Here is a 12,977-nt window from a genome sequence, read left to right on the forward strand (position 1 = left end):
GGCCACATACAGCACATTACCATCAACACAAAGCCAAACACACCCTGGCCCTAACCAGTTGTCATTTGCCTCCTACCTGTATAATGACAAGCACTGATCGGAAATAATACTAGCCGATCTAATTCATCATTGGCAGGGAAAATCTCATTCAAAGGTGAGTTGTTGATGTGTTTGGTATTTATCATGGTCTGCATCCAGACTTTTAGTAAAGGGTGCCAGCCTTCTGCGGGCAACCAGAAAAAATGATGAACAAAAATACCTATATATTTTTTTTTTCTTGTTTATAATTCATTCATTCCTCTGATTCCTTAGCAGAATCCAAGGTGGACAAAGATGACGTGGTCACGAAGTGTCTTGGCAGCTGTTCTCATACTGGGGTGCACCACTTATGTGTACTTTCTTTACATTCAACCCTCCGTGTTCAACTGCTCATCGGACGGACGTCTATTTGCAAACTACACCAGTGTAGTGAGAGAACAGACTCCTAAGAAGCCCCTGCTGTTAATCTGGGCCATACCTTTGAATATCAAATTTGACTTCAATGATTGCAAGAAATATTATAATATCTCAAGCTGTGATCTGACATACAACAGATCCTTATACCAGCAGGCGGACGCGGTCATGTTCTATCAGAAGAATATACGCAGTGTGGCCCACATGCCACAAGAATCCCGCCCACAACGACAGAAGTGGATCTGGTACAACGTGGAGTCGCCATCAAACACACTCAAGCTCCCAGGAATAAATAATATATTCAACCTGACGTTGAGTTATAGAAGAGATGCTGACATCATTGCGCGGTATGACGTTGTGATAAAGGATGAACCAGATGACCACTTTGTTTTGCCCAAGAAGGACAGACTGGTGTGCTGGATGGTTAGTAACATGTGGTCTGCTGGTTCGAGGGTCAGAACAGCATACTACAAAGAGCTCACCAAGCATATCAAAGTGGATGTCTTTGGTCTTGGGTTTTCTGTGCCACTGCCAGCGGAACGTTATTACCCGACAATGCAGAGTTGCAAGTTTTACTTGGCTTTTGAGAACTCTGCCCACAAAGACTACATAACAGAGAAGATGAACGGACCCTTGTCTTCGGGAACTGTGCCAATCGTTTTGGGGATGCCTAGAGACAATTATGAAGAGTTCATGCCGGGTGATTCTTTCATTCATGTCAATGACTTTCCCGATGCCAAGGCGATGGCCCAATACCTGCTCGAGTTGGACAAGAACGACGATAAGTACATGAAGTACTTTGCTTGGAGGCGGTTTTACACCGCCACGCCGCATCTTCTGACCATTAAAAACGAGTTCACGCAACCCACCTGCTTGGCCTGTGACCACATATCGAGGGACAATCGATATAGCGTTGTTCATAATCTGTATGGGTGGTACCATTCAAGCAGATGATTGCTTCATGTAGGGCAGAGGTCTCCAACAGGGGGCCCAAGTTCTTGTATCTCTTCTAATGTATACCTATTTTCCTCCCTAAAACCTTTCCCATTCTCTTGATAGCTCACTCTCACAATTTATTTGGAACAAAAGCACCCCTAGGATCAAAAATGAAATTCTCATCTCATCTCATCTCATTTTCTTCCGCTTATCCGGGGTCGGGTCGCGGGGGGAGCAGCTCAAGCAGGGGGCCCCAGACTTCCCTTTCCCGGGCCACATTGACCAACTCTGACGGGGGGATCCCGAGGCGTTCCCAGGCCAGTGTTGAGATATAATCTCTCCACCTAGTCCTGGGTCTTCCCCGAGGTCTCCTCCCCACTGGACGTGCCTGAAACACCTCCCAAGGAAGGCGCCCAGTGGGCATCCTTACCAGATGCCCGAACCACCTCAGCTGACTCCTTTCTAAGTAAAGGAGCAGCGGCTCTAATCCGAGTTCCTCACGGATGGCTGAGCTTCTCACCCTATCCCTAAGGGAGACGCCAACCACCCTTCTGAGAAAACTCATCTCGGCCGCTTGTACCCGCGATCTCGTCCTTTCGGTCATCACCCAGCCCTCATGACCATAGGTGAGGATAGGAACGAAGATCGACCGGTAGATCGAGAGCTTTGCCTTGCGGCTCAGCTCTCTTTTCGTCACAACGGTGCGGTAAAGCGAACGCAATACCGCCCCCGCTGCTCCGATTCTCCGGCCAATCTCACGTTCCATAGTACCCTCACTCGCGAACAAGACCCCGAGGTACTTGAACTCCTTCACTTGGGCTAAGGACTCATTTCCTACCCGGAGTAAGCAATCCATCGGTTTCCTGCTAAGAGTCATGGCCTCAGATTTAGCGGTGCTGATCCTCATCCCAGCCGCTTCACACTCGGCCGCCAGCCGATCCAGTGAGTGCTGAAGGTCACAGGCCGATGATCCCATGAGGACCACATCATCCGCAAAAAGCAGTGACGAGATCCTCAGACCACCGAACTGCAACCCCTCCCCACCACGACTACGCCTCGATATCCTGTCCATGTATATCACAAACAGGATTGGTGACAAGGCGCAGCCCTGGCGGAGCCCAGCACCCACCGAGAACGAAACTGACTGGCTGCCGAGGACGCGAACACAGCTCTCGCTTTGGGAGTACAGGGATTGGATGGCCCTGAGGATAGACCCCTTTACCCCATACTCCCGCAGCACCTCCCACAGTTTCTCCCGGGGGACCCGGTCATACGCCTTCTCCAGATCCACAAAACACATGTAGACCGGATGGGCATACTCCCAGGCCCCCTCCAGGATCCTTGCAAGAGTGAAGAGCTGGTCCGTAGTTCCACGTCCGGGGCGAAAACCGCATTGTTCCTCTTCAATCTGAGGTTCGACGACCGGCCGAACCCTCCTTTCCAGTACCTTGGAGTAGACTTTACCAGGGAGGCTGAGAAGTGTGATACCCCGGTAATTGGCACACACTCTCTGGTCCCCCTTTTTGAACAGGGGAACCACCACCCCGGTTTGCCACTCCTTTGGCACTGTACCCGACTCCCACGCGATGTTGAATAGGCGTGTCAACCATGACAGCCCCTCAACACCCAGAGCCTTTAGCATTTCTGGCTGGATCTCATCAATCCCTGGGGCTTTGCCACTGCGGAGATGTTTGACTACCTCAGTGACCTCCACCAGGGAAATTGACGACGAAACACCATCAACCTCGAGCTCTGCCTCCAACATAGAGGGCGTGTTATTCGGGTTCAGGAGTTCCTCAAAGTGTTCCTTCCAACGTCCGACGACCTCCTCAGTTGAGGTCAACAGAGTCCCCTCCTTACTGTACACAGCTTGGACGGTTCCCCGTTTCCCCCTCCTGAGGTGCCGGATAGTCTTCCAGAAACACTTTGGTGCCGACCGAAAGTCCTTCTCCATGGCCTCTCCGAACTTCTCCCACACCCGCTGCTTAGCCTCCGACACGGCAGCAGCTGCAGCCCTTCGGGCCTGTCGGTACCCTGCAACCGAGTCAGGAGTCCTCCAGGATATCATATCCCGGAAGGCCTCCTTCTTCAATCGGACGGCTTCCCTGACCACCGGTGTCCACCACGGTGTCCGAGGGTTACCGCCCCTTGAGGAGCCTAAGACCCTGAGGCCACAGCTAGCCACCGCAGCTTCAGCAATGGAGGCTTTGAACACAGCCCACTCCGGCTCAATGTCCCCAACCTCCACAGGAATGCTAGAAAAACTCCGCCGGAGGTGTGAGTTGAAGATACCTAGGACGGGGGCCTCCTCCAGACGTTCCCAGTTCACCCGCACTACGCGTTTGGGCTTACCAGGTCTATCCGGAAATTTCCCCCATTCCCTGATCCAACTCACAACCAGATGGTGGTCGGTTGACAGTTCCGCCCCTCTCTTTACCCGAGTGTCCAAAACATGCGGCCTCAGATCAGATGACACGATCACAAAATCGATCATTGATCTTCGGCCTAGGGTACTCTGGTACCAGGTACACTTATGAGCACCCTTATGTTCGAACATGGTGTTTGTTATGGATAATCCATGACTAGCACAGAAGTCCAATAACAAACGACCGTTCGGGTTTAGATCAGGGAGGCCGTTCCTCCCCACCACGCCTCTCCAGGTGTCTCCATCGTTGCCCACGTGGGCGTTGAAGTCACCCAGCAGAACTACGGAGTCCCCTACTGGAGCCCCATACAGGACTCCATTCAGGGTCTCCAAGAAGGCCGAGTACTCTGAACTGCTGTTTGGTGCATACGCACAAACAACAGTCAGAGTTTTCCCCCCTACAACCCTTAGGCGCAGGGAGGCGACCCTCTCGTCTACCGGGGTAAACTCCAACACCGCGGCGCTCAGCCGGGGATTTATGAGTATCCCCACACCCGCCCGGCGCCTCACGCCCTTGGCAACTCCGGAGAAGAATAGAGTCCAACCCTTATCCAGGAGTACGGTACCAGAGCTGAGACTGTGCGTGGAGGTAAGCCCCACCAGATCTAACTGATAGCGCTCCACCTCCCTCACAAGCTCCGGTTCCTTTCCCCACAGCGAGGTGACGTTCCACGTCCCCAGAGCTAGCTTCTGCCGCCCGGGTCTGGTCCGTCGAGACCCCTGACCTTCGCTGCCACCCATGTGGCTGCGCACCCGACCCCAACGGGTCTTCCCACAGGTGGTGGGCCCATGAGATGAAGAGAGGGGGGGTGCCACGTAGTTTGTTCGGGCTGTGCCCGACCGGGCTCCGTGGCAAACCCGGCCACCAGGCGCTCGCCATCGAGCCCTCCGTCTGGGCCTAGCTCCAGACGGGGGCCCCGGGCTTCCTCCGGGCCGGGTCACATCTCCTCTTTTTTCGATATTCATTGAGGATTTTTGAACCATTCTTAGTCTGGCCCCTCGCCTGAGACCACTCTGCCATGAGAGACCCTACCAGGAGCACAAGGCTCCAGACAACACAGCCCTCAGGTTCACAGGGACACGCAAACCTCTCCACCACGATAAGGTGACGGTTCCAGGAGAGGAAATGAAATTCTACAAAAACCTAAACAGTTGGGCAGAATAGCTCTCCCTAACTTTTTGCTTTACTATTGGGCTGCAAACATTAGAACAATATTGTATTGGTGTAGCACCAACAGCCAACCTCCATCATGGCTGCAGGTTGAGGAAGCCTCATGTGGTCCCTTTTCTCTGATGTTGCTGTTGTTCCTCCCCCCGACTTCGTCTCCAACCACGCACACCAGTAGTGTTGTAGTGAAGAACTGCCTTAAAATCTGGAATCTGTTTGGGCGGCACTTTGGGCTACAGATGGTACCTGTCTCGGCCCCAGTACATTCTAACCCTCTGTTCACTCCTTCAGCTATTGACAAGGATTTTTGATTTGGAAAGACCTAGGGATTTACATTAGTGGCATATTTGCTTCCTTCGACCAGCTAACTCAGACCTTCAATTTGAGGCCCACTCATTTCTTTAGATAGTTGCAAGTCAAGAGATTTTGTTCGTAATAATTTTCCTGGCTTCCCTGCCCTCCGTCCCCCCACTCTTGTTGATACAATATTTGATGTTGTTAACCCCAATCTCAAAGGTACCATTACAATACTGTACAATACTCTTCTCAAAAGTCAGACGACAACCGCTGATGCTTTGCGCAATGCTTGGTCTGCGGAGCTTTGGGAAGATATAGGTCCAGTCGCATGGGAGCATGCCATGAGGTGGGTCAACTCATCGTCTATCTGTAATCGTCATGGGGTTTTACAGTGCAAAGTGGTTCACAGAGTTCACTGGTCTAAAAGTAAGCTTGCTCATATCTACCATGACATTGATCCAAACTGTGATAAATGTCGGCAACAACCAGCCAATCTCAGTCACATGTTCTGGTCTTGCCCCACCCATGCTCCTTTCTGGACTTGCGTCTTTGACTCCCTCTCAGGCATCACATCTGCCAACATCCAACCCTCACCATTACTCGCCCTGTTTGGTGTCTTTCCCATTGGCCTCTCACTGCCCTCCTATTTTGCTGAGCTTGTTGCCTTTCTCGCAATGCTGGCAAGGCGTGCAATTCTGTTGCATTGGAAAAACCCTTTTCCCCCAACTCACTCTCAATGGATAAAGGATGCCCTTCATTTCGAACGATTAGAGAAAATTAAACACACTTGATTCTCAGAACGCAAATTCCATAAAATCTGGCAACCTTTCCTGGGTCATGTCAGATCTCTCCACATAGACATTGACCCTGATGTCTAGACAACCTAGTTATACCCCCCCCCCCCAATAGGCAGTAGTTTGGAGCACATTTTTTTTTATATTTCTTTTATTATTATTATAATATATATATTTTTTACTGATATTATTTTTTTTCATTTTAGTGCTGTTAGTGTTATTTTATTTTGTGTCTTTGTAACCAAATGAGCATGCATGACTTGTATACGTATCTTTCTGTATATGTTAAGGCATGCATGGCCGATTCACTACCATTAATACCTGTATCAAAGCCCATTATACCATATTTCATTGATACTTCTCTGTAAGGGAGGGAAGGGGGTGGGGGGATGGGAGTCGGGGGTAAACTGTCTCTTTCTTCGTACCTTATTTCACAGAATGTTTCAATTTAACTTGAGGTGCTCTGTATTCTGTTATGCTCATAATCTCAAAAATTAATTATGTATAAAAAAAGGGATGTTCGTGACTGTCCACACAGTCCTTTAAATAGTGAACTTCATCACAGGCTCACAAAAGCGCCTACAGTGCTTTATGGCAAACAATCGCAACAAAAAACGCCAGCAGAAATGTTCAGACCCCCGCTATTCTCAGCGTGATTCATGTACAGTATGTCTTCTGTCATTCATCAATGTGAGGACATATTAACCAAAATGGTAGAATTAAAATGAGAAGGAGACAGAGGATGCAGTTCGAAAGGGACCTCCCACACAAGAGTAATGGAATCATTAGATTTTATTGTATGCCTTGTGACGTGGCGTTTGATCGGTACATTTTGGCTGCGCGTGTATTTTTGGAATTTTTAATTGCTGTAATAAATTCTGTTGTTGTTGACTTAACATCCGTCTTTGCTGTTCAATTCTAACAGGAGTCTATGTTTAATATATCGGTAGTAACCACTGTTTTTAGGGTTTTGCGAAATTGTGCCAGCTTGACATTCAGGGCCCTATTTTAATGGTCTGAAACGCAAGTGGGAAGCGCAAAGCGCAAGTAGCTTTGTGGGCGGTTCTACGGCGCTATCGCTATTTTACAGGCGGATAAATGACACTTGCGTCGCGGCGCAAGTGTCAAAAGGGTTGGTCTGAAGCAGCCTAGTTACCCGTAGGTGTGGTTTGGGCGTAACGTCCAACAAACCAATGAGAGTGACAGCTCCCATCCCCTTTAAGAGCCATGAGCGCATTTGAATCGGACGAGTTGATATTTTGACAGCGCGTCTGCAGTCTCCGATGAGACAGATGCACATGAATTTCAAACTGCAAATGGCTCAGTTTATTGCCAAATAATATGGCCTAATTCACACATGGAATAAGGGGTTTTCTTTCACAACTTCAGAAATACTGAGTCCTCAAATCAATTTCGGCAAAGAAAACGTAGGCCTACATGATATAACATATGATATGCGGTAAATGTGGTTCTATTTAATGATAGGCTATACGGAATACAATATCAACATTGTTTCTTATCAGTATTGTATGCTATCCTAATATGCATGTGTCCCCGCGGTAATAGACATTGCCATTGATTGTATTATGCGGTTTAGTTTGTGTGTGTTTAAACAGAGCACACACGCGAGCCCGCATTCATTCATTCTTTTTAACACTCACTCGCGGTAAAACAATGTTTTTCACGATCAAATACTCATCAATCCTAAAAGTTATGGGCATGTAGGCCTACACGATGTCTCTGTCAAGAAAATATGTGTTTGCTGTACGGTGTTTGCAGATGCATTGATTTAAAAGTACAACTTATTACCGCTGCATCAGCTGTTCTTTCCCAAATAATTTACCAAGAATGTGCGGCTATGGGAGAAGCAAAGTGTATGCGCGAGGTGCACAAGCAATCCGTATGCATCGCATGATGTATGCATGCGCCCTTAAAATAGCATCTGAACAACGCGCCACTGACTTTAAACCATGGTCAGTAGCGCAATGGTATTCAGAAACGGCAAAATGCCGTTTGCGCCAGAACACGCCTCCTCCTTCCGCCGAACCGCCCCTTGGGGCGCATGATCAATCCCTAATTTACAGGCGAGTGGCGGTGGTGGGAAAAGAACGCTCTGCGCCAGTTGTAAACTAGCAACGACACATGCGCCAGTGACTAAGTCACTTGCGCCGGATGCAAGATAGGGCCCTCCAGCTTGACACTGAAAGCCCAAATTTATTCAGAAAACAATGAAATTCCAAAAGGTTCACATTCTTTTCTTTGTCACTGTATTTACGCATTTAAGAAAAAGATGGATGAGATCAGTCTATTGAGCCTTGAAACCCCCCGTTGTAAATATCTGTGGTCAGAGAAAAAGTACAACAATATATTTCCTCATGGGACATGATGGTGATGGAATATTTCAACATGTTATTGACAAACTATGCAGACACAGATGCAGAGGGAAGTGCCACATCCTCCACCCAGAAATAAGTCACCAACAGAGAAAGAATTCCTCTATCTATCTCTGTGATAAACACACACCTTGAACAGTGTGAAACGATGCAGCAGACTGAGTCGGACTACATTAACGCCCCTTCCTCTTCATCAAATGATGAAGATGCAAGGGAAACTGAGAAATCGAGCTGTGTTTCTGGTAAACAAGTTTTTTTTTTTCAAAGGCACTATCAGGTTGTACCATTAATTTCATAATAGGCCTGTTTATCACTATTTAATTTAAAGTGAGTCTCCTGGTATTATGTTGCTTTACTCTTTGGTCGAAGTGGGGGCGGGGTATAGTTTGAGGATCAAAATGTTTAAATGTGGCACATCAAAATGTGTACTTTTCATGTATATGTCGATGCATGTGCATGACGTTTATCAAACAGCATTGGGAGTTTGCAGAGTGGTTGGTATAAGTTTGGGTCTTCTCTGCGTTCTACAAGCCACCCTCAACATTTCACTGCGCCTTCATAAAACCTGTAAGTAGGCCTATATCCATCTGTAATATCACATTTTCTCAGCAAACTGTATAAGAGAAAAAGGGTTAGGTTTATGAGAAGCCAAGGTTCAAGGCTGAGATCTCTTTGGCGTTGAACCTGCCTCACTAAGAGGAACCTCTGGCCGGATGTGTGTCTTCCCTTCCTAGCCGAGGATTTCAGCTTCGGCCGTAACTGTGCTGCCAACGCCACTACGGATTGGGCCGTCAAAGACTTGGTTTCAATGAGATTTCACTTGATAAGTCAGAGGCAGATGCTACAAAGAGCACACGACAATCTAGAGGCCAAGTTCAGAGACTGCAGCCTGGCTCTGGGCGATCGGATCTGCCGCCCAGATGTGGAGATCTACATCCAAAAAAAGGATTTCTACAACATGGTGGTCCGAGAAAGAGATGAACTCAAGGACCAGATCTCCCGCCAGAGAAATGTGGGAATGGAACTCCAGCGGCAGAGAAACAGGCTGCTCATGCACATTTCCAAACTGGGTGAGTTTTATTAGGTCCAAAAAGATTGTATTATTTATGAATAATTGAATTTATTAAATTACATCCTGGATTGTATGTTACATTTAACAAAAGAGATTAAAATATTACGAGTACAAAATAATACAGCAATTGTATCTAGGCCTATGGGAGCAATACAATTCTGATTGCAAAAAATATTTTTTACATTACGCACAGTTGAGATATTTCACAGTATGTGTAACACTTTACATAATGGCAGGGCTGTACGCTTACTTTTTTAAATGGTAGCACAAAAATAATTTTGGTAGCACACATACTATAGTCAAAAAATAAATATTATTCAGGTACAACTATGTGAACAGAATAGGACGTGTGTATACAAAAGTAAAACAATATGAACAAATTTAACAACAGTTAAAGTGACAATGAACATATTAAATAGTAAAGTGACTATGAGAGCCTCTTTTAAAACATCAGCAGCCAGAAGTGGTGAACACATTCAACAAAATTAAGTAATTATTACAAATTAGACAATATAGACTTCTTGGATTGGTCGTAGACCAGCCAATTGAACGTTTTTAACCACTGGGGGTTAAACCTGTAAGTTTTCCCGTTGGCCGAGACGGAGTCATGGGTGGAGTCGGCTTCGTCCGAAGGTGCCGGTTCCGTGCTTGTGGTCGCCGAGTCAATCTCTTCCATACGTGGATTTTTTTCCAAGTTTCCATCTTTATTTGATGAAGAAGAACTTCCGAATACAGAGAAATACCTTTTCATTTTTCTGTTTTGCTTAAAAGTGAAATTCCCGCGACCGTTACAAAGCCTCTTCCTCAACGTGTGAATGTTCGCGAAATTAAGTTTTTTTGTAGTTCAGCGGAACTGGCGAGCCTATAATTCAAAATACATTTCCCTACATGCATCGCTCCCATCATGCTCCCAGCCTCCCACACACTCGCGCTTAGCAGTGCCATTGAAAGTCGTACAGAAAGACGTATTTTTTTCGGCACGGGTCCTTCTCACCCTTTCGCACCGGTGCGAGTGGACTTGTATTTATCTTCGCACGTTAGGCTATATATTTCAATAGCAAATGCGATCAAAGCTGTCGCACTGTACAGCCCTGAATGGTACGTTAAATAACCATTGTTGGACATTATTTAATGCATTAACTAACTAACAAATGTAGGCCTACATATCATTCGTCAGAACAGCGTTCAAATACAAATAAATAACTAATGTTATTTATAAATGATTTAATATGGTTAGGGTTAACGGTAACGTTAACCATAACCCTCACCCCTATGTTAGTGCTTTCAAATAATGGTTATTTCCGCTTTTTATAAAATGGTCAATTAATATTGACCACAGGTTGTTTTAAAGTTTCGTGACTAAAGTGTCAAGTAGTATATATGATATTGAAAATATAGGCCTATATTACTGACTATTCTACAGAAGTGTTACTTTGTTTGTATTTTATTTACATAACAGGGAAATAAAATGTAACTAAATAAATAGCGTTTGAGGAGCTGAATCACAGCTATGATTATCTAACTCATACCTATGACGAATCACAGCTGTTCTGTTATTTAGGCCCCATCCACACGGGCGAAAACTATCTTTTCCCCTTCCGTTTTCCTTTGATGCGTTTCAGCAATATCCACAAAGACGGACTCATTGCGAAAACGCATCGAGCTGTAGAAACGCTGTAGTAAAGTGGAGCGCATCAAGCCTGTGCATGTACAAACATTCAGTCGAGGAGGAGATAGCATTTGTTAAACCTTTTAGATTGAGCCGAAACACTTTTGAACATACAGTTAGTAACTACATTTACCAAGGGGCTGTTATTAAAACTACAAAAAAAGAAAATACAAATAAAAAAATCAACGCAACTCTACGTTGCCCCTGGTGCATAAAAGGAGCAGACCCCTAATTGGCCTTATGAGTGACACCTGTGTGGGTCTATTGTGACTCAAAGTACACAGGTGTAGTTCCGTTCAGAACTGTAGCCTCTAATTGCGTTCTGCTCCGTCTGAATCCTGACCAGACCCAAGCATCCCAAGCTGTCCACCAGAATGGACCTCAGAGCAGTCCAGCTGTTACTTGCTCTCCTCCAGTAAAGGCACCTGGGACTCGGCCCGTCAAGACTGTCTGGTTCGAGGAGCACATCTGGTGACTGTGAACAGCCAGCAAGAGCAGGTTGTGTGTGTGTGTGTGTGTGTGTGTGTGTGTGTGTGTGTGTGTGTGTGTGTGTGTGTGTGTGTGTGTGTGTGTGTGTGTGTGTGTGTGTGTGTGTGTGTGTGTGTGTGTGTGTGTGTGTGTGTGTGTGTGTGTGTGTGTGTGTGTGTGTGTCAACATGCTGATAACATAAGAACATGTAGCCTACTTCATATGTAACGGTATGAACTTCTTATGTCATAACGGCCTGTAAGTGGTGGCTAGCCCGAACCACATAGCGAAGTTAGTTACAGACTGTTCCATAACATTATAACATTGAGGATGCGGGCTGTTACATGTTGTAACAAATGTTATTTAATTACACTGTAACAATGGACTCTGTGATGTTAAGTGTTCCTCATAAAGCGATTGTCCATCTGTCTTGACAGAAGCTGATCCTTACGATTGGATTTTTAGTAGATAGAGTTTGGATCGGCCTGCTGCAATCAAGGGCTGGAGAATTGGACACTGTTTGGGAAGATGGGTCGGCGATGGAAAGAGGGTAATACCTAACGCAACGTATACTTCACTAGAACACTGCATTGTAATGGCTTAATTAAAAATCCTTATTTGCCTACATGTTTAGGGATGACGAAGAAAACCATTTTTCGGAGTTACGCAATCGCAGGATGAGGACCTGCGCATACTTGGACCAAAAGGAGATGGAAATAAATGCCTTGAGAAGCACCTTCTGTGGGAATATGAACCACTGGCTTTGTGAGAAAAAACCTGTCCTAAATAAAGGTTAACAGTAAACACGCAGTGTATGTAGCGTCGTGTTTAATTCTGGAAAATCATCAGAATTTACCATTTCATTACCAGGATTTCAAATATGACGAATTTGTCAAATGATTTTAAGGAATTAAAATGAAAAGTGAGATAATAAGAAAATATACCCCATAAATAATGAATTGAAAATATACGGTATAAGCCTACAAACTGTAGGAATTATGCTCATGTTTTTACCTACTTGGTAATATTTTCTTGTTCGTGTTCCATTTTCATTGGCAAACATGAATGGAAAGAATATAACGAATGGGAATATGTGTCGACTTTCATCTTTCCATACAAGTAATGGATTTTGTTTGAGATTGTATCTGTGATAACCTTTTAAATAAACTTGTTTTACATGTCACTCCGGTCTGTCTGTGTGTGCGTGCGTGTGTGTGTACACAATGATAAAAAAAACTACAACGTAATGCACTATTTTCGAAGGTATTGATCATGTTTTAGGCCTAAGTTCTAAAATTCTTT

The 12,977-nt window shown here is 45.7% G+C and overlaps 2 protein-coding genes across 6 annotated transcripts in view; both read left to right on the forward strand.

The window, feature by feature from the left end:
* Positions 1–333: 333 nt before the first annotated feature.
* LOC130391731 (4-galactosyl-N-acetylglucosaminide 3-alpha-L-fucosyltransferase 9-like) lies at positions 334–1,407 on the forward strand. Its single transcript, XM_056601982.1, has one exon. It carries the CDS (start codon positions 334–336, stop codon positions 1,405–1,407), a length of 1,074 nt encoding a protein of 357 aa, XP_056457957.1.
* A 7,143-nt stretch (positions 1,408–8,550) lies between these two features.
* LOC130391608 (C-type lectin domain family 12 member B-like) overlaps positions 8,551–12,977 on the forward strand; it is a 34,593-nt gene continuing 30,166 nt past the window's right edge. The window contains exons 1-6 of one of the 5 annotated variants that reach the window (XM_056601826.1): positions 8,551–8,708; positions 8,941–9,033; positions 9,201–9,536; positions 11,554–11,705; positions 12,113–12,225; positions 12,310–12,903. In XM_056601826.1, the coding sequence (XP_056457801.1) occupies positions 8,615–8,708; positions 8,941–9,033; positions 9,201–9,536; positions 11,554–11,705; positions 12,113–12,225; positions 12,310–12,472 (951 nt within the window). In that variant the 5' untranslated portion in view covers positions 8,551–8,614 and the 3' untranslated portion in view covers positions 12,473–12,903. The other 4 variants (XM_056601825.1, XM_056601824.1, XR_008896927.1 and 1 more) reach the window with 4 other exon arrangements.

The sequence above is a fragment of the Gadus chalcogrammus genome, chromosome 11 (genome assembly GCF_026213295.1).
Source record: "Gadus chalcogrammus isolate NIFS_2021 chromosome 11, NIFS_Gcha_1.0, whole genome shotgun sequence".
Taxonomy (NCBI): Eukaryota; Metazoa; Chordata; class Actinopteri; order Gadiformes; family Gadidae; genus Gadus; species Gadus chalcogrammus.